The following is a 25,420-nucleotide window of genomic DNA, read 5'->3' as shown; positions in this document are numbered from 1 at the left end:
CCATTTAATAGGTTGGCTTTTTCCTGGGCGCCAGTTGTCAGTTGTCCCATCTGGTTTAGCAGGGGTCCAATGTTGCCCTTGCTTTTCCTCTGGCAACCCTGACCGTAAAGAACTTTTTCCTAATGTCCAGCCTAAACCTTCTCTCTAGTAGCTTATGGCCATCGTTCCTTGTCATTCCAGGGGGTGTCCTGGTGAACAGATCATCGCTTACTTCACTTTGCTCTCCCCTTATGAATTTGTACACCACCACAAGGTCCCCTCTCAGCCTTCTCTTGGAGAGGCTGAAGAGGTTAAGGTCCCTTAGCTTTCCTCATAGGGCATTCCCTGCAGGCCTCTAATCAGGTGAGTAGCTCTTCTTTGGACCCTCTCCAAGTTGTCTACATCCCGCTTGAACTGCAATATCCAGAACTGGATGCAGTACTCCAGCTGCGGTCTGACCAGTGCCGCATAGACGGGGAGAATCACTTCCCTGAATCTGTTTGTGAAGCACCTACAGAGGCACAACAAGGTGTGATTGGCTCTGCCAACTGCTTCATCACGTTGGTGACTCATGTTCATCACTTAAAAGTTGATACATTGGCTAAGGCTAGCCTGTCTAGAGAAGGGACACAAGTGAAACATATATAATTATCAAAGTTGGAACTGAAAATGTATGATCACTTACACAGCTTTGTCCACAGACAAATTTAATTGTACCAGGATAGTTACAGCAGTACAAGCCCCTTGATTTTGACCCATTTATACTAAAATTTAAGATGTGACTATATCAATGTTATTTTTTTCCAGTACAGAAAGATAAATAAACCAATAGGATAAGACACCTTATACTAGCATAAGTGCAACCAGATTAGGAATTGTACTGGTCTAACTACAGTGGTTAAATAAAATTATATGTCCTAAATCAGAACAGTTGCACCACTACAAAACCATTACGCAGACCAGACCTTGTTTTGACACGCTGTACTTTTTCAGGTTAACTGAAGCAGAGGAGAAATCCTTAAGTTTCTACCACCTAGCATCAAATCTTTTTCTGATTAGTGCTTTATAGTGCACATATATGTAAGATTTTCCTTTTCAGAAAAAAAAAGGGGGGGGGGAGGGGGAGGACTTAGCACAACAAAATTTGAGGGAAATAAAATCCTAATTTTACCTCAAGTTCTATAAACATTTACATTCTATGTGACAATGAATCTGAAACTAAGATAGTTCATAGTCTACATGATCCCATGATCACCTCTTGGCCAAACTGCCCAGTTGTGGCTTTGGCTCCACCACGATCCGCTGGCTGGGAAATTGGCTTCGTGGTCGGACCCAGAGGGTTGTGATTGATGGCAGTCACTCATCGTGGTGCCCTGTGACCAGTGGGGTCCCTCAAGGCTCTGGCCTGGGACCCATACTGTTCAACATCTTCATTAATGATGTGGATATTGGAGTCAGGAGTGGACTGGCCAAGTTCGCCGATGACACCAAACTTTGGGGCAAAGCATCCACGCCAGAAGATAGGCAGGTGATCCAGGCTGACCTGGACAAGCTCAGCAAATGGGCAGACGAGAACCTCATGGTGTTTAACACCGAAAAATGGAAGGTTCTCCACCTTGGGAGGAAAAACCTGCAGCACCCTTATAGGCTCGGCAGTGCTACGTTGGTTAGCACTACAGAAGAAAAAGACTTGGGGGTCATCATTGACCACAAGATGAACATGAGCCTCCAATGCGATGCTGCGGCTAGTAAAGCGACCAAAATGTTGGCGTGCATCCATAGATGCTTCTCGAGCAAATCCCGGGACGTCATTCTCCCCTTGTACTCGGCCTTGGTGAGGCCGCAGCTGGAGTACTGCATCCAGTTTTGGGCTCCACAATTCAAAAAGGATGCGGAGAAGCTTGAGAGAGTCCAGAGGAGAGCCACACGCATGATCAGAGGTCAGGAAAACAGATCTTACGATGACAGGCTGAGAGCCATGGGACTCTTTAGCCTGGAAAAGCGCAGGCTCAGGGGTGATCTGATGGCCACCTACAAGTTTATCAGGAGGGACCACCAGGATCTGGGGGAACATCTGTTCACCAGAGCGCCCCATGGGATGACGAGGTCGAACGGTCACAAACTCCTGCAAGACCGTTTCAGGCTGGACATAAGGAAGAATTTCTTTACTGTCCGAGCCCCCAAGGTCTGGAACAGTCTGCCAGCGGAGGTGGTTCAAGCGCCTACATTGAACACCTTCAAGAGTAAATTGGATGCTTATCTTGCTGGGATCCTATAACCCCAGCTGACTTCCTGCCCTTTGGGCAGGGGGCTGGACTCGATCTCCCGAGGTCCCTTCCAGCCCTAATGTCTATGAAATCTATGATTTCTAATATTCACTAATACGGTGGCAACTATGTAGCTATGAAATCCAGTACCAAAGTAGGAACACAGGTATCCCCTCCTCCCTCTTTTTACTTCAGCTCAACACCCGAGGATATGAGGGTTTTTTAAAATCAAGAGATAATTTTATTTTTCTCAAGTGTTGTCTCTGGTAACTTGGTTATATGCCTGATACTAACAATGCACTAACAATGCTATTTGTAATCTACTGGAAAAAAGAGGTTTCAAATACAAATACTGAAAGACCTTGAACCATAGCAGCTGTAAAATAAAAGGGCTGTCTAGTTATGATAGAGTCAAATGCTTGAGTTTAACCATAACCTCTGAATAGTTAAATATTTAAAGAAAAGTTCTGTTTTTTGCCATAAAGATCTTCTTTGCCAATAATCTTTAACAAGGTTACTGATGTAAATTGCACAATTCTGAATGTAAGTGAACCCAAGTTCCAGTGCAATAAATAAAATGCTGTCTTACAACACTGCTTTCCTGAAATGGAAGTTGTGCATTCTTTAGTGTATATTTGGTCTCTAGATGTTAAAAATAGCTATTTGCTTAGAACACCAAGAAAGAGATAAATGTAGAAAGATAACCGAAAGGAATGAAGTGTTCTTCACCTTCAGATTTGTTGAAGTTTTATTTTTACACTTGAAATTGGATTCAAGGAAACACAAGGCACTAATTACCTTGAACTACTTTTGTGGTGAAATAATTGTTGGCTTATCCTTGAGCAGGGCAAGAACAGTCACTCTAATATAAATGATTATTGTTTTGTCATCAGAAAGACTGCAAAGACAAAGATTTAACAACTGCAACACTCTTTTAAATACTTGTGCTTAATTAATTTGATCAGCAGAAATGGAAAAAGAATATAAAACTATACTATTTTTTCTGACCAGTCACAAATTACCCAATGAACATACATTTTACTGCAGGCTTCCATTTCAGACACTACATACGTATATACATACATATACATATTAAATGCACAAAACAAAGATTGCACAAAGATTATAATAAAGGAGGGTATATAGTTACATTCCTTACAATTTCTTAATTAGCACAGAAGAGAGTTGAAAGGTACAAATTATGCAATGAATATACATTAGGGCAGGGTGGGCAAAGTCTGTCCCGCAGGCCAGATCCAGATGGCATTGGCTCTGGAGCAGCCCCCTGCCCTGCCTCCTGCTCTACCAACACAACTGGGACTGGACTCCATGGCAACCCCAGCCTTGTGCTTTCTCAGCATAGCAGTGGCTGGGGTCACCATAGAGACTGCAGGCAGGGGCTGCTGGCAAATGGAGTCCAGCTGTTAGCCAGATCGGCCATTTTGCCCACCCCTGCATTAGAGCCAGGTATAGAAACTGCACTTTCACAAGTATACATGATCGAAAACCAGTATATACCAGTAACAGAACAGAAGTTCAGCACACACAGAGTGGTTTTAAAATAGTAGAACTCTTTGGTGATCCATAGGGGGTGCATGTGCACCCCCTGAGATTGGCCATACACCCCCTGGAAGTGCCAGCCATGAAACCAGAAGAGCCGGCAGAAGCACACTTCCAGTTTCACCGCTGGTGGTTCCGGGCTCAGCGATCAGCCGCTGGAGGACTCCCCTCCCTGGTTGGCGATCTGGTGCCCCTCAGACCGGGAGGCACCAGTTGCCCATGGTTGAACCCACTCTAATATTTGATCCTGTCGCCCCCAACCAAAGTACAAATATGCTTTCTGTTCATTACTGATCTAAATTACATCACTTACAGAAAACTGCATAATTTGGATTCTGCCTTGGGCTCTTTGAATGTCTGTACCTAGCCTAGGAGAAAAAAAATTATTTCTGATCTCTTTAAGTAATATCTAATGACCTGAACCATGATACTTGATTACTCTTTTCTGAACATATATAAATATGAGTGTTATTTATGCCAAATGCATCCTGTCCTCTGAATATTCACATCCATAGTATTTTGCACCTTAGTAAAGAGGTAATTCAACAGACTCATTATGGATAGAGACGGAAGTTACATCTAAATCAGTTTAAGTGATCAAAAACTGGTTTCAACCTGTAACAGAACAGAAGTTCAGTACACATAAACTGGTTTCAAAATGGCCGAAACTGGTTTAAGATAAGCCTGACTGAATGCAGTACCAGACTTAACTGATTTGGGTCCAACTAGCTTATGGAATTTCTCTCTCAGACCTCTTCCTAGTTTAAGTTAAACCAGAGTCCTCCAGCATGCCCTACAGCCCTGGCTGGCCTGGGCTCTGCTCTCTGCTCCAGAGAGAAGGGCTGGCCCCATCCCTCTGCTCTCTAGCCCAAGCAGGGGCATAAATATGGCCAAACACATACCAGCATGGCCCCATTATGGCAAAGTGGGCAAGGAGAAGTTTAATTCTTCCCTCCTTTCCCTCCCCTCCTGCAGCTGGGATTTGCCTGTCTCCAGGGTGAGCGGCAGAGGGGGTACCTGGGGCTGGCACACCCCGGCTGTAGTCCCTAGGTCAGAAGAAACAGCGGGAGGAATTAACCCCCTCTCTGGCATCTGCCTTCATGGGGCCATGCTGGGATAGCATCAGATGACACCCCTACCCCCACCACTGGAGCAGTGAGAGGTCCAGGAGAGGGACAGCAGTCTCCGTCAGGGTGCCCAGGATGGGGTTTATTCCCCCGCTTCCCTGTCCTACCAGCAGGGATCACAGCCATCTTGGCATGGCCCCATTAAGGCTAAGGGGGCAGGGAGGCAGTTAATTCCCCCCTCCCCTCCCACTAGGGGACCACAGTTGGGGCATAGCAGACCCCTCCTCTACTCTCCCACCTCCACTGTGTGGTGGGGAGGGGTTTTTGTGTGCCGCTGCCAGGCCCAGCCCAGCCTGGGCACAGGGAGAGACTGTCACTGAGCCGCAGCCACTGTAGATGGCCCCGCCCCCATGGCTCAGGCCAGCCCTACTCAGTCCCAGCTGAGGCAGCTACATGGTGGGGCCGGCCCGCAGGGGTGGGGCCTTCCTGAGCAGCTGCAGTTCAGTGATTAGGAAGCTGAGCCCCGTCAGTGAGAGCAGCCTAACCTGGTGAGCACGGCCAGTGGCTGGCGGGGTAGCCGGCTACCCAGGCCAGCGCAGAGGTGCTGCAAGTGCTTGTGTGTCCACAGCAAGCCCCTGCCAGATTCTAAGGAGGGGGGAAACCTGCCCCATATTTGCATGGTGGTGGGGCGGGGTAAAGTGGGGTTGTGCTTGGGGTGGGTGGTGGTGGTGTTTGCAGGGAAGGATGGGGGAGCTATTGCAAATTTTGCGGTGGCTACAGCCCCCTTCTCTGTTGCCCGTGTCCCAGTGCCACTGCCACCTGCCCAGAGCGCAGCCCTGCCCTACTCATAAAAGCCCACCCCGCGCAGATCCAGGGCCACACGCCCCCCCCATGCCTTTCTGGACTGGCAGTGGGAGCTGTGGTGAGAAGCACCAGATGAGCGGGCAAGCGCCAGACAAGCTGCCAGACCAGTGGCTCCCAGATCTGCAGCACACATGGCTGCGGCACTGTCCCTCACCTGCCCCACCCCAGCTGGGCAGAGCTTGCCCTATCTCCTGCCCCAGCCCCACTCCGTCACTCCAGGGGCCTTGATCTGCCCCCTCCACACCCCTTCTCTCCCCCTCCTTGCCATCCACCACAACAGACTTACCAGCTGCATGTAACTCTCCATGCTGTGCTGCTCACTGCCTATGTGCAGAGCTGCAGCTGCACGCATGCACAAACCATTTTTCGGACAAATTATCAGCTATATCAGGCCGATTTCTGATGCAGGCAATTTTCTTTATATTGGTGCCGATTGAATATTGCACCTCTATCCTGAAGCGTGATGCTCAGAACTGAATGTGGTACTCCAGCTGCAACCTCACCAAGGCCGAATAAAGTGGGAGGATGACATCCTTAGTTCTGTTTGAGATACATCAGTAGATGAACGCCATTGTTTCGTTTGCTTTGCCAGCTATGGCATCGCATTGGTGGCTCACGTTCATTCTATGGTCTAGCAAGACCCCTGGTCTCTTCTGGTTCTGGTGCTAGCACATGTAGCACTGCCAAGCCTGTATGCGTGTTGGGGGTTATTTCTCTCCAGGTGGAGCACCTTATACTTCTTGGTGTTGAACATCATCAGGTTTTGATCCACCCACCTTGCAAGCCTGTCCAGGTCAGCCTGTATCCCCTGCCTATCCTCCAGCGTGACCACAGTCCCACATAATTTGGTGTCATCTGTGAACTTTGCCAGTCCAATTTTAACACCCAAATCCAAATCATAAATGAATAACTTAAAAAGCACTGGTCCGAGTACTGAACCCTGGGGGACGCCACTGGTCACCAAATGCCATGCTGACTCTGTTTCATCTATTATTACTCTCCGTGTCCTGCCCTGGAGCCAGTTTCCTAGCCACTGGACCATTGGGTTATTGAGGCCTCAGTTCCCAAATTTTACCACGAGTGTCATGGGAGACTAAGGGTTTTTTGAAATCCAAGTATATGACATCAACACCTCATCTCCCTTATCCAGGAGGCGTGTTACCTGATTGTAGAAGGAAATAAGGTTGGTCAGGCACAACCCGCCTGCAATGAAGTTATATTGGCTATCTATTAGAATGTTAACCTATTGCTAATGGATTCTTTGATAATTTTCTCAAAGATTTTTCCAGGAATTGAGGTCAAACTGATTGGCCTGTAATTCTCTTTCCTTCCCTTCTTGTAGATAGGCACCACACTGGTCCTCTTCCAGTCTTCTGGAACCTCTCCCAAGTGCCAGGAGTTCTCAAATAGTTTTGCATTGGGTCATGCAGTGATGTTGCCCAGTTCTTTCAGCACTCTTGGGTGCAGTTCATCCAGTCCTGCTGACTTGTAGATATCCAGCCTCTCTAGATGTTCCCTCATGAGATCTTTGCCAACTGCTGGTGGGTAATCACCCCCACCTCAATCGTCCTGTATCCTGTCAAGCAGGGTAACACCCTCGGACTGGTGGAATACTGACACGAAATAATCATTTAGGAGTTCGATTTTCTTCTGGGTGTTGGTTGTCAGCTGTCCCATGTCAGTCGGTACAGGACCAACGTTTTCCTTTTCTCCAACTTCCTATGTATCTGAAGAAGGACTTTTATTGTCCTTGATTTCTGTTGACAATTTGAATTCAGTTTCTGCCTTTGCTTTTCTAATCCTCTCCCTAAAGGTGCGGGCTATTGCTGTGTACTCTTCCTTGGTGGTATCTCCCAACTTCCCTGTAAGTTTCTCTTTTTAAATTTCAATTATTGTACCTGGAAGGCCACTTAACAATTTCTGGTGAGCTGTTGAGAGCAGCACACACAAAACATTTTCAGAAGATATCGTTTTAACAAATTATAGGTAAAGAACAAATCATGCACTAAAAATAAAGCATCTACTAAAAAGTTTCATTTTATTTAAAAAAAATAATATCTTTGTCCTGATTTATGTTGGTTTTTTTAGTATTATATACAGAGGTGATTACATAAAATAATATGCAAAATAAAATCTTACTCTTGTATATTGTGAGGAGAGGTGTTGGGGTGGGCATTTGGGGTTGGTGTAGAAGGTTGCCCGTATGCCAGGGCCCAGAAGCCAGCTAGGGACAGTGGGGAAGGAGGGAGTGGGGGGCAGGAGATGCATGAAGCATAGTTCCCCCAGACAGTACAGTGCAACTGCAGGGACAGTCCACCCCCTGACTGAGTGCCTGGCTGCCCTCATAGCACTCTGCATGGGGCCAAGCTCCATCCACTCCCACATACTAATGCCAGCATAATGAAAAACTTGGTAAGCTATGTGAAAAAAAAAGTGAGGCTGATAGATGACAATACAGTGTTGAATAGTTTAGACACATGTGTCCCATAACCCACACATGGAGGCAACTCATAATTCTGCAATCAAAACAAGTGAATAGTCCAAGGAAGAACATTTTCAGCAAGTCAACCTAATAAAAAGGGACATCCTCATCAGTCAGTATTCACTGTAATCTGTTTGGCAATGACTGATTTAAATAGGTGAAATTTAAGAGGACATCAGTGAAGAATGAAAACTTCAGCTTAGCAAAATAAATATTCAAGTTTCATGCTAATATTTTGGGCATTTTTTGGTCTGAGTGCAAACTCCATCTCTTCAGAAAGGTGATAAACTAGAATTAACAACTTCAGTCAGGCTATGTAACATACATTTGTAATTTTAAAGGCTTTTTACAAGGTGGCACAAGGGCTGGGGGGGTTGTTTTTTTAACGAAGCCTTTGGAGGCCGTCATTATTCAGTATAGACAACAAAGGCACATTATATGTTTGAAATGTTCATGTTAATATCCCAGTGAATCAAGCTATGTTTAAAATTAGGTGTGATGGGAGAAAAGAAGAGGAATATACAAGTATCTTCAACAGCCTAAAAGACTAGGTCATATATAATCTTTCCTTCTCAAGGCTCAAAGAGTAAAGGGGAAATTTAGAAATTCCCTCTCACAATGCCCAAGGACATTCCCTGTATGCTCCAAGTATCTGTAAGAGAGCGGTCAGGTTTCACATGAACCATTTATGTAAGAATAAATTATTTTATATGGCAGGGTATCCAAAGCGGGGTTTTGTTTTGTTTTGCGTTTACATACAAGGCTGTTGGATAGCGACATGCTAAACTTAAGAATCTTACTTTAATTTTTCTCTACCTGAGTTTACTGTATAAAACCATCAGAAAGAGAAACAAAGGAGGGATGAAAGTGTCATAATATGGGAAGCATTTAACAGGAAATTATATCAAAACAGAAATAAAAGGGAGAAAGCCCTTAGCCAAATAAAACTACAGTTTGATATAACTTTAGTTTTTATTTTTATGTAAAGAAAATTACTAAGGGGCAGAATCACCTTACACACTTCAAACAGGACCTAGGCAGACTTTAGGCACCCGAGTTCTTGTGAACCAAAACTGTTTCCATTAAAGCAGCTGCCTAACTCTGGAAGCACCTAAAACTTACCAGATGCCTCCCTATACAAGAGGCAAGTTACCTAGACATCTCCACTTTCAGTTCTGCCCCAGCCTGAGCATCCAGTTTCCACCTAAGCTCTGCTGAGATCCAGAAACAATGTAGACAGATGCTTAAGTTCCCTGAGAGGCCTGATCTAATAAACATACCTGCCACACATCAAAAGGATTGAGTCCCTCACAAAATGCAGTTGTAGTTGCTCTACTATGTTGCTGGAGAAGGAGACAGATGGTATGACCTCCAATATATACAGGAACCTAATGGTTAGAGCAGGTGTGAGCTGGACGGCCCACAGTGGACTCCATTTCCCAGCAGCCTCTGCCCAAGTCATAACAGCCAGTTTCTATGGACACCCCAGCAGCAGCAAGGCCATAACAACGTGGGGCCAGGGTCTCCATGGAGACTGGTTCCAGCAGCACCAACAGGGTACCCAACTGAGCAGGGAGGTGCTCGCATCTGTGATCTTGTGGCAGTGACAGCATAGTCCAGAGCCAAGGCACAACTGCAATCAGCTGCCCACACACCCCAGGCAGGGGCGTGCAGGCAGAGGATCATGGCTCTGCCCCAGCTCCAGACCACACTGTCACCACTGTAAGATCCCAGCCCTGGAGCAGCTCTCTGCCCAGCCACACTCCCTGCCAGCTCTGCTGGGGCTGTTCATGGAAACCCTGGCCCCCTGCTAGCATGGACCCACCACTGCTGGGGTCTCCACGGAAACCAGCCACAGAGATGAGGGCGGGGACTGCTGGGAAATGGAGGCTGGCACCCAGCTGGATCTGCCATTTTGCCCACCTCTGGGTTACAGTGCTCTCCTACTAAGAGGGACACCTGAATCATAGGATCTTCTCAGCCAACATTTAAACAGACATGTCCAAGGAGACCAAGCTAGATTGTTAGGGGGAGGGAGAAATCCACATTCCACATTTACCCTGTGAAAGCTTTGTCACTGCGCAGACAAGAATGCAAGATTCACTGGGCTAGACACAATAATAGCAGAACCATGACCCTATCTTAGTGGTTAGGACACTCACTGGGATGAAAGAAATCCTGCATTTCAGTCTCTGTTCCCAGGATTATATCTATTTTTATCCAGTCACTGCAGAATCTACAGTTCATTCTACCCAGCTTCAGAAGGAGTGGGAAATGCCTCCCACCGAGTCTGACCTGTAGCCTGATGGTTAGTATACCTCCCCAAGGAATGGGAAATGTTGGTCTGAAACCCCACAGCCTGAGAAAAGCCTAAAACACAAGTCTGGGCAAGGCCACTAACTGATCACTTTTTATATAAAGTGGACACTACCACTTGTGCTTCCATCTACCCTAGCTACCACCCATTATTTAAAAGGAAATCAGCAGGTCTTACATCATCTTTGAAAGAAAACTGGGAGAAATATACTTTCAGGACAAGGATTTCTGCTCTAGATCTCAAGTAGAAGGAGTTTCCTTCTTGCAGCCATGGTTCAGGCACCTGAGCTCCAGAGTGAAACAGACTCCTGTGCTCAACATCCTTTGTTGTCAAACCCTAGGCTGATTTCTCCTTAGATTAAGGATTTTATTTGGATCATACTTCTGAGGTACTTAATTCTCCTTGTGCATTACTTAGGGAGCTTATATAGCTCACTTTTGGCCTTATATTCTACTTCAGCAGGAGAAGCGCTTGAAAGTTACACGGTGCCATTCAAGTCACTTAAGTCTTCTATTCAATCTAGCCCTATATTTTTTTAAGGTTGTTGGCTTTAAGATGTTTAGAAAAGTCTAACATCCATGTATTTCAACAGAGATACGTTAAGTACAGCAGTTGTGCATGCATTATATATGTATTGCAAATCCATTAGAAAAAAGCAGTGAAAACAAGTAGTTAAAAGAAGCAGGAGTTAGAACTCCTCAGTTTTAACCCAGAAGTGCTGCTAATTGTGCAAAATCTTGAACCAGTTAATTAATCTGTCTGCACACCTATTTACCACTGAATAAATCTACCAATACTGCATTTAGAATGCAGAACATGAAACAGTAGAAGAGCATGACTGGCCCCACAGCTTATTAGAGATAGCAGAGTGAGCATTTTATAGGGAAATTAGATAGTAGTAAAAGTTGATATGAAGTTTTCATAACCAAACTCAGCACTGAGATAAGTACAAATGAAAAAGACAATAAATACTTTCAAACTTGATACATCAGAAGAACAGATAAATCGAGTTTTCTTCCGTCAAAGCAGGGCTTGAAAAGGCCGCTTACTAGTTGCAAGTATGATTGCTGCAGTGAGTGGAACAGAGACGGGTTTAACTCAAACACATGAGTAATTTAAACTTAATTTAAAAGTACTAATCCCACAAAAATCACAAAGATAATATTCCAAGTATAATACAGCACTTTCCTCCTCCCTCTGCAGAAGGATATCTATAATGCCTCTGGTTATAGCTTCCACGTGGAATAAACAAAAGTCTTCTTGCCATCTGCCAGTGCTCAAAACCCAGATATAAAATTGACCAGAACAACACCAATTTTGATTTGATTTGATATAGCATGAGAAAACTATAAGCAGTTCCCGCTGCTGTGCGCTGCTGATCCAGCAGCTCCCGCCGCTGCTCCCACTGTTTGTACAAAAGGACATGTGCGGGGGGGGCAGTTGCCCCCTAATCTGTGGGGCAGGGCGGGCTGCAGCTGCAGGCTGGGGCCAAGCAGCAGGAGCAGCAGCAGGACAAGCAGCACGCAGCAGCAGGAGCCACCCCTCCCCTCTCTGCACCTCTCACATGAGCCGCGGCTCCATCCCACACCCACCCCACCAAGGCAGCGCCTACCCTAGCCCTAGCCCCGCTTCTTCCCTCACTGCCTCTCCACGCCCCTTCCCTCCCTCCTCCCCTTCCACCACACCAGACTTACCAGCCGGACACAGCTCTCCAAGCTGCCAGACTTTTGCTCCTTGCATGCCGCACTGAGCTTGCATGCACACATGAGCATTTAATCGGCCAAATTATCGGCCACTTCAGGCAGATTTCTGATATAGTCAATTTTCTTTATGTCAGTGCCAATCCAATATTGGACCAATGTATCAGTGCACCTCTACTCTGAATATGCCAGCTCTTACTTCCACTTGTTTCTTGGCTATGGAAAAATAATAGAACAATACTCATGTTGTAAAGAACTCAGAAAGATTACACCAGGTGTGAGTGTTTTTGACACTATGGATTCCCATTTGAAATCTCCAAGTTTCTCGCATGAATCACATGTAGGAGTTTGCACACCTACTATTGCACAGCATCCCATGATACCCTTAAAAGGATCTCATGGCACCACATGGTACCACAGCTTCCTGGCTGAGAATCACTGGCACAGTCACAGGCTGTTAAAGAGGCCTATTACGATTTGGGAGAAACAAAGTCACATAGTGATTGGAACAGTGGGTCAGATAGGGCCTGCCATGGATAAACTCATATGAGGGGAAACAGAAAAGACTGAAAACTTCATCCTGATTGATTTTAGAGTTGAGACATCTTCTCTACTGGAACAAGTTTAAAGAGCCACATAGGAGTTTACAGCCAGACCCTCAATGCAAAGGCCATTTTCCAGGCCTCATACACCCTCATAGAACATTGTCCAGTAAGACTTATGCTGCCCCTGAGAGGTTTAATGACTCAACAGCATCCAGAGAAGTTAATGCTACTCGAAATGACTTCAACTTTCACACAGTTCCTCACTCAATCTCCAGATTTTAATCCAGAAACAGTATTACAGACATTAAAAAGCACCCAGATCTAGTCTCTCTGTGGCTGTCTCACACTCAGTAGATCCCCCAGAGCACTAGAGTATATGTGAAGCTCCATCCCTCTCCCAGGCAAACACAATTTGTGTAAACCTTAAGCAAAAAAGAAATGTTTGTAGATCCAAGCGCCTTATCAAAAATAAATCTTACCTGTTTTTTTCTTGAAGTTGCCTTGGGCAACAGGCTGGCTGACAAAACTGAAGCAAATGGAGAACAACATAGCTCCGGAAATGGATTTGGAATTGATGGGATTTCCAGCACATCAAGTTGGCTCTTTTTTCTCCTACATCAATACAGAACATAAAGCAATAAATAAGTAGAGCAGGGACCACAATGTAATTGCTGCCAGAATTAAATCTGAAATAAGCAAATCACCATCTATTAAATAGTGACCATATTATGTTTGGTGCCTCGGTCATCAGTTGCATTTGTTAGCTCCTTGCCAGGAGGCTGCATGTGGTTTTCATATGTGTTTAGCTCTGAACGTGAAGTAATCCCAGCACTTCCTCTTGAGTGTAAAATTACATTTGCATGCAAGTCTTTGCAGGATCAGTGTATAAATCTGTTTGCACTGGCTTCTGGAATTAGCAAATATTTTCAGGAACACCAGTGGAACCTGAGTCTTGCAAACACACCCATTACTACAAGTCTGTTTCAATTTGCCTACTCACTGTAGTAAACCAAGCTGGTGCGTAAGTTATTTTGCAGGGTAATGGCAAAGTGATTGGAATATCACACAGGAGGACATTCCTTTCTGCCTCTCACTGCTTTTGCATTCCTGCTTTATTAAATACAGCACCTAATAGGAGATGCTAAGCACTACTTAAATCTAATTCTCTTGCTGCCATGATTATTGCCAAGCAGTATCTACAAACTTCATTAATTTCAATACCATTTTGCGAAACCTTTTGCCTTATAATGGTTTTAGAACTCTCTTTTTAAGCAACCAAATGCAAAGCTTTTAGAATGCTGTAAGCAACATTGGGCTATTTTCTCATATGTAAAATAAAATGAGGATCCAATATACAAGTTTCATCACAAGCAACAGAAACTGAAACAGCATAAATACTGGTTTGATTTTGCTAATACCTAGTTCCTCCCTCCCCCGCCCCCCTTTGTGCAAGTTGATATTCTAAGCTCAATGTCTAACTTCACTTCCAAAATTACTCTAGGTTTCACTTGCTGATTGGTACGATATGAGTCTTACAGACCATCAAAATAAAATGGATGATGCAAAAGACCATTGCTTGTGTTTCTGAATGCATTTAGAGAGCAGTCATTTGATAGCAAGTATAGTTTTTAGAACAAAGGGAAAAATACTGTGTTCACAATATTCTAAGGTGTTCCAGATTTCAGCCCAGTGAAACTACCAGAAACTTCATAAGAAGCTAAGTAGGCGAACTAGACTTTTAATCCCCACTGTAATGGATTCTATTGGAGATGTGGTACAAATGTGGCTGCGAGCAATCAGTTATAACAGCCATGGCTTTAATATTCACTGTCCAGGGCAAATCAAGCCCTTATCTTCCAAGCCTGGGATGAAGAAGCTAGCCTTGGAAGATAACACCAATTCATGTCACCTCAAGGGTGTGTAAAAACCCTCAGGAAGCCTGTTGGGGAGGTGCTTTAATCCCAAGGCACTTTACAAAATGCACCATTTGTTAGAGTACTATTGAACCCAACGAGCTTTTGCCTGTTGGTGCACTGGTCCAAGCCTGCAGGTGGAGGTGCTCCAGGCTGCCGGACTGCCCCTCTTCCCAGCCCCACACCCCACCACCAGCTAGTAATGGTCAGCAGTGTCTAGAAGGGAGTTGGGCTCCTCCAACTAGCCTTGCTGGGCCAGGCCAGCAAAGCAGGGGGGCCTTGCCCACCCCCTGAATATTTGGACAGTGCCAGCCTCATGGCAGCTAAGCCTGGAGCTGGAGCAGGGCAGGAGGGAAAGGGAGCCACCCCTCTGCACCCCACTCATGTCCCAGACCCTGTCCCCACCCTCCACCACATGGCCCTGGCCCAGCACCCCGCTAGCAGGACCCTAACGGGGTGGCCAGGTCAGGCTCATCTCCCCCTGCCCCAGCTGTGGGTACAGCAGCCTCTGCCTGTGTCAAGACAGCCGCATGGTGGGGAGGAAGCAATGGCAACCCCCCTGCTGTGCGGGCCAGGCCTGGCTCCCCTCAAGATCCCAGGAGGTGTAGCTCGGGGGGTGGGGCACACATGGCATGGGAGGTTTCCTCCCCACTCCACTGCACCCCACCCCCTAGTTGTGCACGGAGGAGACAGCGGTTTCTTGTCCCCAGGATGACAACCCCCGTGGCGGGGCGGGGCGGGGCGGGGCGGCAATATGGCCTGGCATTAACCCTCGCAGGGAGCCCGCACACACGTTCCCCAAGGCGCCGCCCGACAGCACCTCGGACGAGGGTGACGTCTGCGCCGTCGGCCACGCTCTGACGCCAGCAGCGAGCGCCGGGGCAGGAGGGGGGGCTCCACACCCAACCACCTCACACCCACGAGGCAGCGCTGGGCCAGCTCGGGGGCAGGGAGGGCCGCCGCCCCAGCCCGGCTCCTGTGGCCCAGGGCCCTTTCCAAACTGTCAGGTAGGGGAAGGCAACGAGAAGCAGCCGCTGCTGCACGTGGCCCTTCCCGTCACGGGACAGCCCCAGCCCGGGCCGGCCCCCGGCACTGCCCCTCCGGCCCCAGCCTTACCCGTCTGGCCGTGGCGCGGCTGGGGAGCGGGTCTGGGCGGGCGCCGTCCAGGGGGCAGCCCCGGCCGCGCCGCGCCGCCCCTCCGGCAGCGGAGCCGCCATCCCCGCGCCGGCCGCACGTGCCTCGGAGCTGCGCTCGGCGCCGGCGCCGCCCGGCGGGAGCCCCGGCGCGGGCCGCTCTGCTCTCGGGCGCGGGGGATGCGCCGCGGGGCTCCTGCCGCCGGCACCTCCGGCTCTCGGGGCAGCGCTGAGAGGCTCTGCTCGCTTGGCGGCTCCTTATCGCCTCCTGCACCAGTGTTAAGCCCCTCTCTCCTTTTCCGTGGGCTCGAGTCCCCCTCTTCGACCCCTCCTTCTTCTGCAAGTTTGCAGGGTGGTGGCCACCCCTCGCAGCGGCTCTCTGCCGGCTCCCCGCCCTGCGGTCAGGTGTGGCCAAAAACCTTCCCTCCGGTGCGGCAGCGAGTTGAGGGGTAGAAATGCTTGACAGCGAAGACACTGCCAAGTCTCTCAAGAAGGCTGGATTTTGTTTTACGAATCTGAAAAAGTGACGTGCATTTGCCTCCAATGACTACAGGGTTCAAGCAACACTACCTTTTGACTAATTTTGTATGGTTTGTCATGCGTTTGCTCAATTATATATACAATTAGCAAATGAATGCACATTCCAGTAGTAATACTTGTTTTTGCTTTGGTCTTAAACTGATTCATTAAGGATGCTAACAAAAAGTGACATTTGTTCAGTCATTGGCCCTCTAAAAGTGCTCTACAGCCCTGCCATGACAGACGCCCATATGCCCCATCATGTCACAAATTAACCCTCAGAACAAGGATCAGATGAAGGTGCTCCAAAGCTGAGCAGGTGACTTTCTGATGTAGCCCTGTGCTCTCTGGAGGAGAGGAGGGAGGATCCCAGAGAGGAATGCTTTCAGGGCTGGGGTTTGCCTAGCCCCAGCTGGAAGGGAGGGTGGATCAGCTGAGTGGCCTCCAAAGGAGAGCTCCACTTCCCAGCAACCTCCCCCTACCAAACAGTGAATGCCTGTTGCTGGGGTTGGGGTCGCTCTAAGTCATACCACCTGCTGTGAAGCATCATGAGTTAGAGCAGGAGCTGCACATGTGTCAGCACCCAAAGTGCTTGACCCCTAGCACATTAGTAAAGTATCTTGTTTCTCTCCAAGTGGAGTAACTGGAGAAAGATATGTGTTGTGTTATGCAATGATGTGCCACATCACCTGCACCCCACTTTTCAAAATCCTAGATCCACCCATGAAATGATTCTCTCCAGGGGAGGCTTCACGCTTTCCTCCAACCGCTGTTTATCCTGCCAGTTCTTCACTCTGACATTTCTTCTTTGACTTACTTTTTCTCTGCTTTTCTGGCCAAGTAGTGTTCACTGACCCAAAAGCCATAAGCTGCCTCCCTCCGGGCAGCTGGCCACCAGGCTCAGGTGTTAGGTCAGAGGAGCAGTCAATTCTACTCTCCTTGTGACTTTAGGCACTTCCCCACTCCATACCCCAGATCCTTCTTGAAGAGAGGAGAATAAAGCTATTGATATTGGCCTATCTTGGTCATTGTGTGTTTAAACTCTTCAAGGTGGGTTCTTACCTACAGCCCTGGCAGCAGCCCCTCGAGCAAAACAAGAAGCCAACCCCAGCTTGGGTTTGTAGAGGATGCAGAGAAATGCAGGAGGGGACTGCAGATACCAGCTGGGCACCTGCTTACATGTCCATTGTTCATCACTAGCAAGTTACATCTAGGAGACCATAAAACCAAATGGTCCTTTCACTAGGTTGTGGTCATTTTCTAGGACTCTGAAAGCAAACCTAATTGTGACTACACTCAAAATTCAAAGTGAAAACACTGTAATTACCCAACTGTTCTTGAAATACACTCGCCTAGTGTATAATAAACCCCCTGAAACTTTTCTCTGTTCACTGCAATTAACTGCATTGAACTGAACTGGTAAACTGTTTATAAATATGACTGTGTCAAATGATTAGGGTCAAGCCCAAGTCAGAGGAATGTAGTACACTTCTAAGAATATTTGAAAAACTTTAGAAAGTGAGTGATTTTTTTAAAATTATTATTGAAGAAACCTGTTTCAGAACAGATGTTGTTTTAAGGCTCCAGAACTAGCTTCAGAGGCTAACATTGCAATTATCAGTATGAAGAAATAGTCTTAAGTAGGAGAAACACCAGAAGTTTTTTATTTTGGCTGACTTACAAATGATTTTGCAGAACATTTCTTTTTAATGAAACTAGGAATTCTTTGTCCTCTCAACAGTTCCTTCTCTGTTACTGTGGCAGCTGAAGAATCCAAGCTGATTAAGAATTCTTATACACAGAGATTGGCAAATGTTTTCAGAATTTCAGTTTAAAGACTGATTATAATTGCTGTTTGGTTCAATAGCAAAAGAACTGGTTGTTTACAAAGGGAACTTACTATTTGTTGAAACAGGGTGACGTTTATTGAAATGTACCTAACTAAAACAGAGAAGCCGCCATTGCTAATATGAGAAGAGGAAACTAGGACCTAGAACAGATGCGAATCTTGAAGTAGCACAGTTTAATGTCAAAGTCAAACTGTGGAAAGGTGGTAGCTTTAAATTTTTCAAAAGATCTGTATATTTTTTAATGGATCACTTTATGCTACTAAATTAATATTATGTCTCTGGTTTTATAGAATCGTAGAAAGTTGGGGTTTGGAAGGGACCTCAGGAAGTCATCTAGTCCAACCTCCTGCTCAAAGCAGGACCATTTCCAACTAGATCATCCCAGCCAAAGCTTTGTCTAGCCAGGTTTTGAAAGCCCCCAAGGATGGAACTTCCACCACCACCTCTCTGGGTAACCTGTTCCAGTGTTTTACTACCCTCCTAGTGATAAAATTCTTTCTAAAGTTACCTAAACTTCCCTTGCTGCAACTTGAGACCATTGCTCCTTTTTTGTCCTCTGCCACTACTGAGAAGAGCTCTGTACTCTTTCAAACCTCTCTTCAAGTAGTTGAAGGGTGCTATTAAGTCTCCTCTAGACTAAGTAAGTCCAGTTCCCCCAGTCTTTTCTCATAAGTCATATCCCCCAGACCCCTCACCATTTTTGTCACCCTCCACTGGACTCTCCAGTTTGTCTACATCCCTTCTGTAGTGGGGGGCCCAACACTGGACACAGTACTCCAGATGTGGCCTCACCAGTGCTGAATAGAGGGGAATAGAGGTCACTTCTCTTGACCTACTGTCAATACTCCTACCAATGCAGGCCAATATGTGTTTAGCCTTCTTGGCAACTAGGACATGCCTCTGGCTCATATTCAGCTTATGTGGTGCAAGCAGAACTGCCAGCTCGAGTGAAGCTATGCTAGGGCTGGGTTGGGGATTTCGACCAACAGGGCTGGGGAGAAGTAAGAGCAGCATGAAAACAGCTTCCAGCTTCCTTGCCCTGGGGCAGCTCCCCTCAAGCTTAAAGCTGTTTTCATACTGCAGCTGGGGAGCAGAGCCTGGGAGAAGCAGCTCTAGTGCAGGCGCAGCTTTCATCTGTATGGCTCCAGCACGGATGCAGGCAAAGCCCCTGCTGCTGTCCTGCCACCAAAGTCACCTGATCCATATCAGTCTGAACTCTGACACATAGTTCGATTAAGGGCACGGTTTTCAGCTTCCTGGCCCTACCATTGCTTTTAACGGGCTTCCAAGGGTAGTAGTGCTGTCCCCCTACCTTGGGGATCTTGAAGAGGAAACTAGACAAGCACTTGGTTGGGGTCACATGACTTCAGCACTTTTTCCTGCCACTGGCAGGGGGTCGGACTCAATGATCCTTTGAGGTCCTTTTCAATCCTAGAATCTATGAAAGGTTGCTGGTCCCTGAGTTAGGCCATAGACAAGGCAGGGAGCCATGGGAGGTACTCAAGTGTTTTAGGGTTCACACTGGGGTGCCTAAGTGGGTAAGTGCTTCTAAGCAGGTAGAATTCCAACTTCTGGAATCTAGTGAGCAATAGTATTTACCCCACTCCTTAGAATGTTTTATACGTTACCTCAAGGGTTGCTGGCAACCTTTTTCAAGCTGCAGGCCAAAACAAACTGGCCCCAGTCCAGCATGGGTCAAGCAGCCTTGCCAGCACATCAGTGGTGAGGTGGGGTGGGAGTGACTTTCCCTGCATCCTCACCAGGTTCACACAGCTGGGAGTTGTGCCTGCTCCACTTCTTCAAGCCCCCTGCTCCCTGGCTGTGGTGCAAGTGCACCTTCAAGTTGGAGAAGGTTGTGTTGGGGCAAGGCAGCAGGAAGCTGCTTCCCACATTGGTCCTGCTCCTCCCAGCCCAGCCCCAGTACAGCTCCACTCTGCCTGGAAGCTGCACTTGCACCACAGCACTTGGGAAGCAGGGGGGAGGGGGAGGCAGAGAGAAGTGGTAACAGTGAGGGTACAGCTCCCAAATCCTCATTAGCTAGAAGTTGTGCCCATGTCACAGCCTTGAGGTAGGGGAAGGGAGGAGGGGGACAGAGAAAAATGGCAGTGGTACAGGCATGGCTTTCAGCTTCCTGGCCCTAGCATTGCTTTTTGCTGCTCAGTCCCAGTGCGGGCATGACAGAGGCAAAGCCCTGATGCTCCATGGGCTAGGTCCAGTGACTCTACAGGTTAGGTCTGGCCTATGAACCATATGTTGGCAACCCTGGAGTAATGCATTTTGCTGAAAGACTCTAACTTTTTGCTTGGGGACAAGTTATTTTGAAATTCCATAATACAGAAAACTCCACACAAAATGCATCCAACCACAGATAATTTTTGAAGAGTTATGTACTGCCTGATAATATATGGTTTTTGTATCTCTGCCAGCCTTTGTATAACAACTTTGTTTCCATTGAAAATTCCTAAAGCACATGGGGCATGGTATGCAAAATTTCTTGAAATGCATACCAAGAAAGAATAATATTTTATAAGACAGCCCACTGGGTGGAATGGCCAAGGTTAAGCAGTTGTATCTGGGCAAAAAAGATAACCTGTACACAGAACACTGGGACATTGAAATCACATTTTTCTTTTCAAGTGAGCCTTTGCATCAGTCCTTTATTTATTTATTTGTATGTAATTGAATTCAGGAAGCTACAGAATTCAAGTGGGAGACAGGAGATGGAAGCTTAGTGACAGTCTGTGTAATTAGGAACAAGATGCTTAACTTCTTTGTACTTCAAAAGTGAAAATAACTCTTGCCTATGTTATTTTGAGGCTTAATTTTTAATTATTATTTATGAAACACTTTGAGATACTGAAGTGATAAAAGGCTGTATAAAAGTACAGAGAATTATAATAATTCCCTTTTGCTACAACAGCTTTTTTTTTAATTGTGTTCTAAAGCTTTTTAAGGCATTGATGTGTTTGATTAGGCTACAGCAGCTGATCAAGCCACAAACCAGGCTGCAAACTGAAGTATCTTGATTAAAACACTGTGGGCGTGTGATGGGCTAGCTTGCAGTGACTTAGCCCAGGGGTTTTGAAAGGGCAAAAGATGATTGGAGGACTTGGTAAGGACCTTTCCTTACCAATCAGGCCCCAGAGACTCACCCTCTACATCCCCTGGTTGGCCCTTCGGGTAACCAGGAGGGAGATAAAAAGGGGCAGCGTGGCTGACTCAGGGAAGACCAGTGAGGGACCATAAGGAAAGAGATTCAAAGAACTGGCAAAGAGCTGGACCAGCGGGGCAGGAGCAGTTGCCCCAGAAGTGCCCAAAGGGGTGGGACCTGCAGGCAGCCATTGGACCCTCAGCAGTGCAGTGTGTGACTGGCAGGAGAAGCTCCCCACCGGGCTCCAGGATTCCCTACAGGAGGCAGCGGCCAGCAGGAGAGGCTCTCCCACTCCAGCAAGGATCTGAGCAGCGACCTGAGAGGTTCCCAGCTCTGCCTTCAGCTCCTCCAGTAAGAGGCCAGGCAGCTCGATGTGATGCCAGGGTTCCTGGAAGGTCAGGATCCCTACCAGCTTGATATAATACTAGCACTGGTGACTGCATGGCAGAGTTTTTGCCTACCACATGGGAGATCTGAGTTTAAGTCCCAGCTGGGGTGTCTTGGGATGAGTGAGCTAACAGGGAGAAATTCTTCTTGCAGTGGAAAAGGGTCATTGTGTTTTCCCCCTTCCTCCCCCTCGAGGTACTTAGGCCCTATATTCCTTGTCATTTGACATTCTGTATTTTTCCTTTTATATTTTACCAACCAGTATTGTTTGTTCTGCTGTTTGTGTTTTACTTTTTGGTTAATCCTGTCTTTTGTCAACTAGATGAATATGTCTATGAGTGTAAGTGTCTGACCTTTGTTGAATCCTGCCCCTTCAGGGCATTGTAGTGTCCCCTATACCCCCTGGCTTATATTGATTATGTTCCCAGTATTGTTCTCTCATTAAAAGGTATATGGTTAAGTCCCCATTGGTGGTCTGGCTCTGCTCTATAGGGGAGAAAAGTCCCTACACCTCCCACAGCGCTTGTGCACCTGCTTTGATCCCTTCAATTGGAGAGGAGGTACCTCTTGGAGTACCACCCGGGTGACAGGCGCATCCAGACAAGCTTGCACATGCCTCTTGCAGCATCTCAAAGCCCTTTGAGATGCTGCAAGAGGCACGTGCGGGACCAAAAAAAGTTCCCATGCTACAAATTTGCAGCATGGGGGCAAAAAATATCCAGGATATCCAGGGGGCAAAAAATACCCTGGATGAAAGAAGTGGGGGCAGGGCACAGCCCCATAATCTGTCCTGAAGCTCTCCATAGTGATGCTCTGGTGGCCAGCCAGAACATCTCTATGGCTGACTCTCACCCCAGTGCTAAAGCCGCAGGGAGCTGAACCCTCGCTCCATGCTGGTAAGTTGGGGGTGGGGTAGGGAGCTGGAGCAGCGGGGAGGGGACCATGGGAGGACCCCTGGATCACTGCCTTGCCCAACCCCATCCCCCACCTGCTCCCCAGGCCCCACCATGGTTGTCTCACCCGGCCCCATGCCCCGCCTGCCCTCAAGCTCCCCCCCAGTTGCTACCTCACCTGGCTCCACCCCCATCCATCTCCTGCAGCCTACCACAATGGCCCCCCTGCCTGGCCCAAGCGTCCCAGCAATTAAAAAAAAAAAAAAATGTCCTGCACTCACCGGCAGTAACAGCTGCTCTCAGGGTCACTGGAGCCTCTTGGCAGAGCCCTCCTCACCCAGCATGGGGCAGCGGAAACTGGCCCCGACTACCTGGCACCTGCACTGCCCCATCATGTGGGTACAGCTGGGGTTGGCAGGACAGCATGCAGCTCTACATGCTGTCAGGCACCTGGGGGTGCTTGGACTGAGCGTTGCCAGGCCCTGGGTGACAGCTGTAATGTGGAGGGCTCTGCCAAGAGGCCCCAGTGACCCTATCAACTGCTACTACTTCTGGTGAGTGCAGAGCTTTTTTTTTTTTTTTTTTTTTTTTTTTAAAGTGCTGGGAGGCTGGGGCCGGGTGGGGTGGCCATCGGGGAGTTTGGGGGTGCAAACGAGGGATAGGGCAGCCATCGCGGGGCTGCGAGAGTCAGTGGGGGATGGGGCCAGGGTAGAAAGTGGGGGGGCACATGGGCCCTGCAGGGAGGAGTGTGGCCTGTATTGGGGGGGCAGTCCATGAGCTGGAGGGCTGTGAGCTGCGAGGGACAGGGGACTCACCTCTCCTGAGCCATTCCCCGCACAGTACCCCCATGATCCACACTTACCCACACACCCGACATCCCTCTACAGCCACCCACATACACTAGCCCTCTTCCCACCACCCTTCTGCAAATCCCACATCCCCCCAACACACACCCTATGTGCTCGGCTGCCAGATAGGATGAAACCTGGAGCTGTGGCTGCAGGGGAAGCTGTCCCCATATCCTGGTTAGTGAAGGGGTCGGGGGAGCTCTAACTGCTCTGTGGTAAGAAAACCAAAGGCAAACAGCAAAACATACAGATATTTAGAAATCATTTTATGATGATGATAGAGACATGGGTAGGCTTCCAGATTGTGTTAACACTGTAGATATATCTAAGAAAATATTGCCCAATGGATCTGTCTCTCTGTCATATATTTATATCTATATCTGGGTGTGATGGCCTGCTTTGAACTGTCAGCTCTGAGCAGGCAGGGTCCTGCCACTTGCCTCCCTAGCAGGAATTCTGGCGTTCTCTATTTGAAAACTGAAAAATCCCTGATAAAAAAAGTCCCAAAGTCACTCTGTAAAATACCCTGAAATTCACATTCCTCCACAATTAAAATGAAAGACCACTATCTATATCTATATCTGGGTGTGGTGGCCTGCTTTGAACTGTCAAAGCATGTGTTCTGGGCCCACTCTCAGGTGGCTGACCTCCTGGCCAGTTCAGGCCAGGAAAACATGCTCTGACAGTTCAAAGCAGGCTACCACACCCAGAACATCTTCTGGGCAATAGCTGCCCAGATGGCCGGGCAGAGGCGTACACGGCAGTGGTGCCGCACAAAGGCCAGCTCTGCAGCCATAGCCCACTGGCAGCTGGCCCGGAGGGGCAGATGCCTCTACTGACTGTACAGTCCCCATTCAGGTCTGGCAGGTACACAGCAGGTCACAGCCAGGCAGCAGCCCCCACTGTCAGAATGCTGCAGTGAGTAGAGGGTGTAGGGAACTCTCAGGACTGCTTCAGCAGTCCAGCTGGCACAAGAAGGGGGCACCATTTGTAGGTGGCAGTGGTGAGCGGATGGTGGTGGTGAGCGCCTGCAGATGCCGGTGGCGGTAAGGGGGGAACAGGTGACAAAAGGAGACTGCCCACAGAAGGTGGCAGTGGCCAACCTCATGAGCGGCACGTGCACCCATGCGCCCCTCCTATGAGTTCCCTATGTTCCCAGGTACCAATTGGCCAGGCCCCAGAACCTTCTGAGAACGCATAGCTCTGAACTGCTTGCCAGGACAGCTTTTTATAGGCTCTAGCTCCCACTAGCTGCAGATCTGGGAGGAGCCAGGCAGGGTTATTTTGCCCCAAGTGGCACAACTTGCACTATACCAAAGTGCATGTCTGGGCACGTGCCCTGAGACTAAAAGCCTCGGCTCAAATTTGCACCATTTCTATTTGAGCTGCTTCAAACGTATGTGCCTACATGTGTGGATGTGCCCTATGTCATTATAGTTTTCTTGGGATTCACAAAGTAACAACTAACATTTTTTGCCAACCACACATTCATGCACAACAAAGCAAGCACCTTTTATTTTAATTAAATAATTGTTGGGAAATAGTAACTGTAAAAAGTAAGTGCTGGAATATTCATGGGGGGCTACACTTAGTGCAAGCCTGATTGGCCCAGATCCTCTATTTATTCAGTAGGAATAGCTGTGGTACCACAGGGATTAAATATTGTTTTGTTTTTTTAAATTAACAAGTAGTCTACTGTTCAATAGGGCTGTGTGAAATTTCACCAGCTGTTTTGAGTCAACACTGTTTTGACTCATTTTGAGCTCAAAACAGTGAAATCAGAATGAAGGGCTTTGAAACAGCCTCGAAACAAAACGAAGCTAGTAAAAACATTTTGAAAGTTTCGAAGCTGCCAGCAGCCAGGTGGTGAGAGATGGAAGAATCAGGGCTGCGTTCCCAGCAGGACTGCTTGAAGGTTGACCTCAGAACTAACTGCGGAGAAACT

The 25,420-nt window shown here is 47.6% G+C and overlaps 1 protein-coding gene across 1 annotated transcript in view; it reads right to left on the bottom strand.

The window, feature by feature from the left end:
- Positions 1-22,193, bottom strand: part of GRB14 (growth factor receptor bound protein 14) — a 137,672-nt gene extending 115,479 nt beyond the window's left edge. The window contains exons 1-2 of the mRNA XM_090045599.1: positions 15,811-22,193; positions 13,261-13,393 (exon numbers count right to left, since the gene is read on the bottom strand). Of these exons, the coding sequence (XP_089901725.1) occupies positions 13,261-13,393; positions 15,811-15,911 (234 nt within the window). The 5' untranslated portion in view covers positions 15,912-22,193. The remainder of the gene's footprint in view (positions 1-13,260; positions 13,394-15,810) is intronic.
- Positions 22,194-25,420: the final 3,227 nt, after the last annotated feature.

Source organism: Crocodylus siamensis, chromosome 4, assembly GCF_052110815.1.
Source record: "Crocodylus siamensis isolate JL-2025a chromosome 4, ASM5211081v1, whole genome shotgun sequence".
In the NCBI taxonomy this organism is placed as follows: domain Eukaryota; kingdom Metazoa; phylum Chordata; order Crocodylia; family Crocodylidae; genus Crocodylus; species Crocodylus siamensis.
This window is presented reverse-complemented; position numbering and strand designations above follow the sequence as displayed.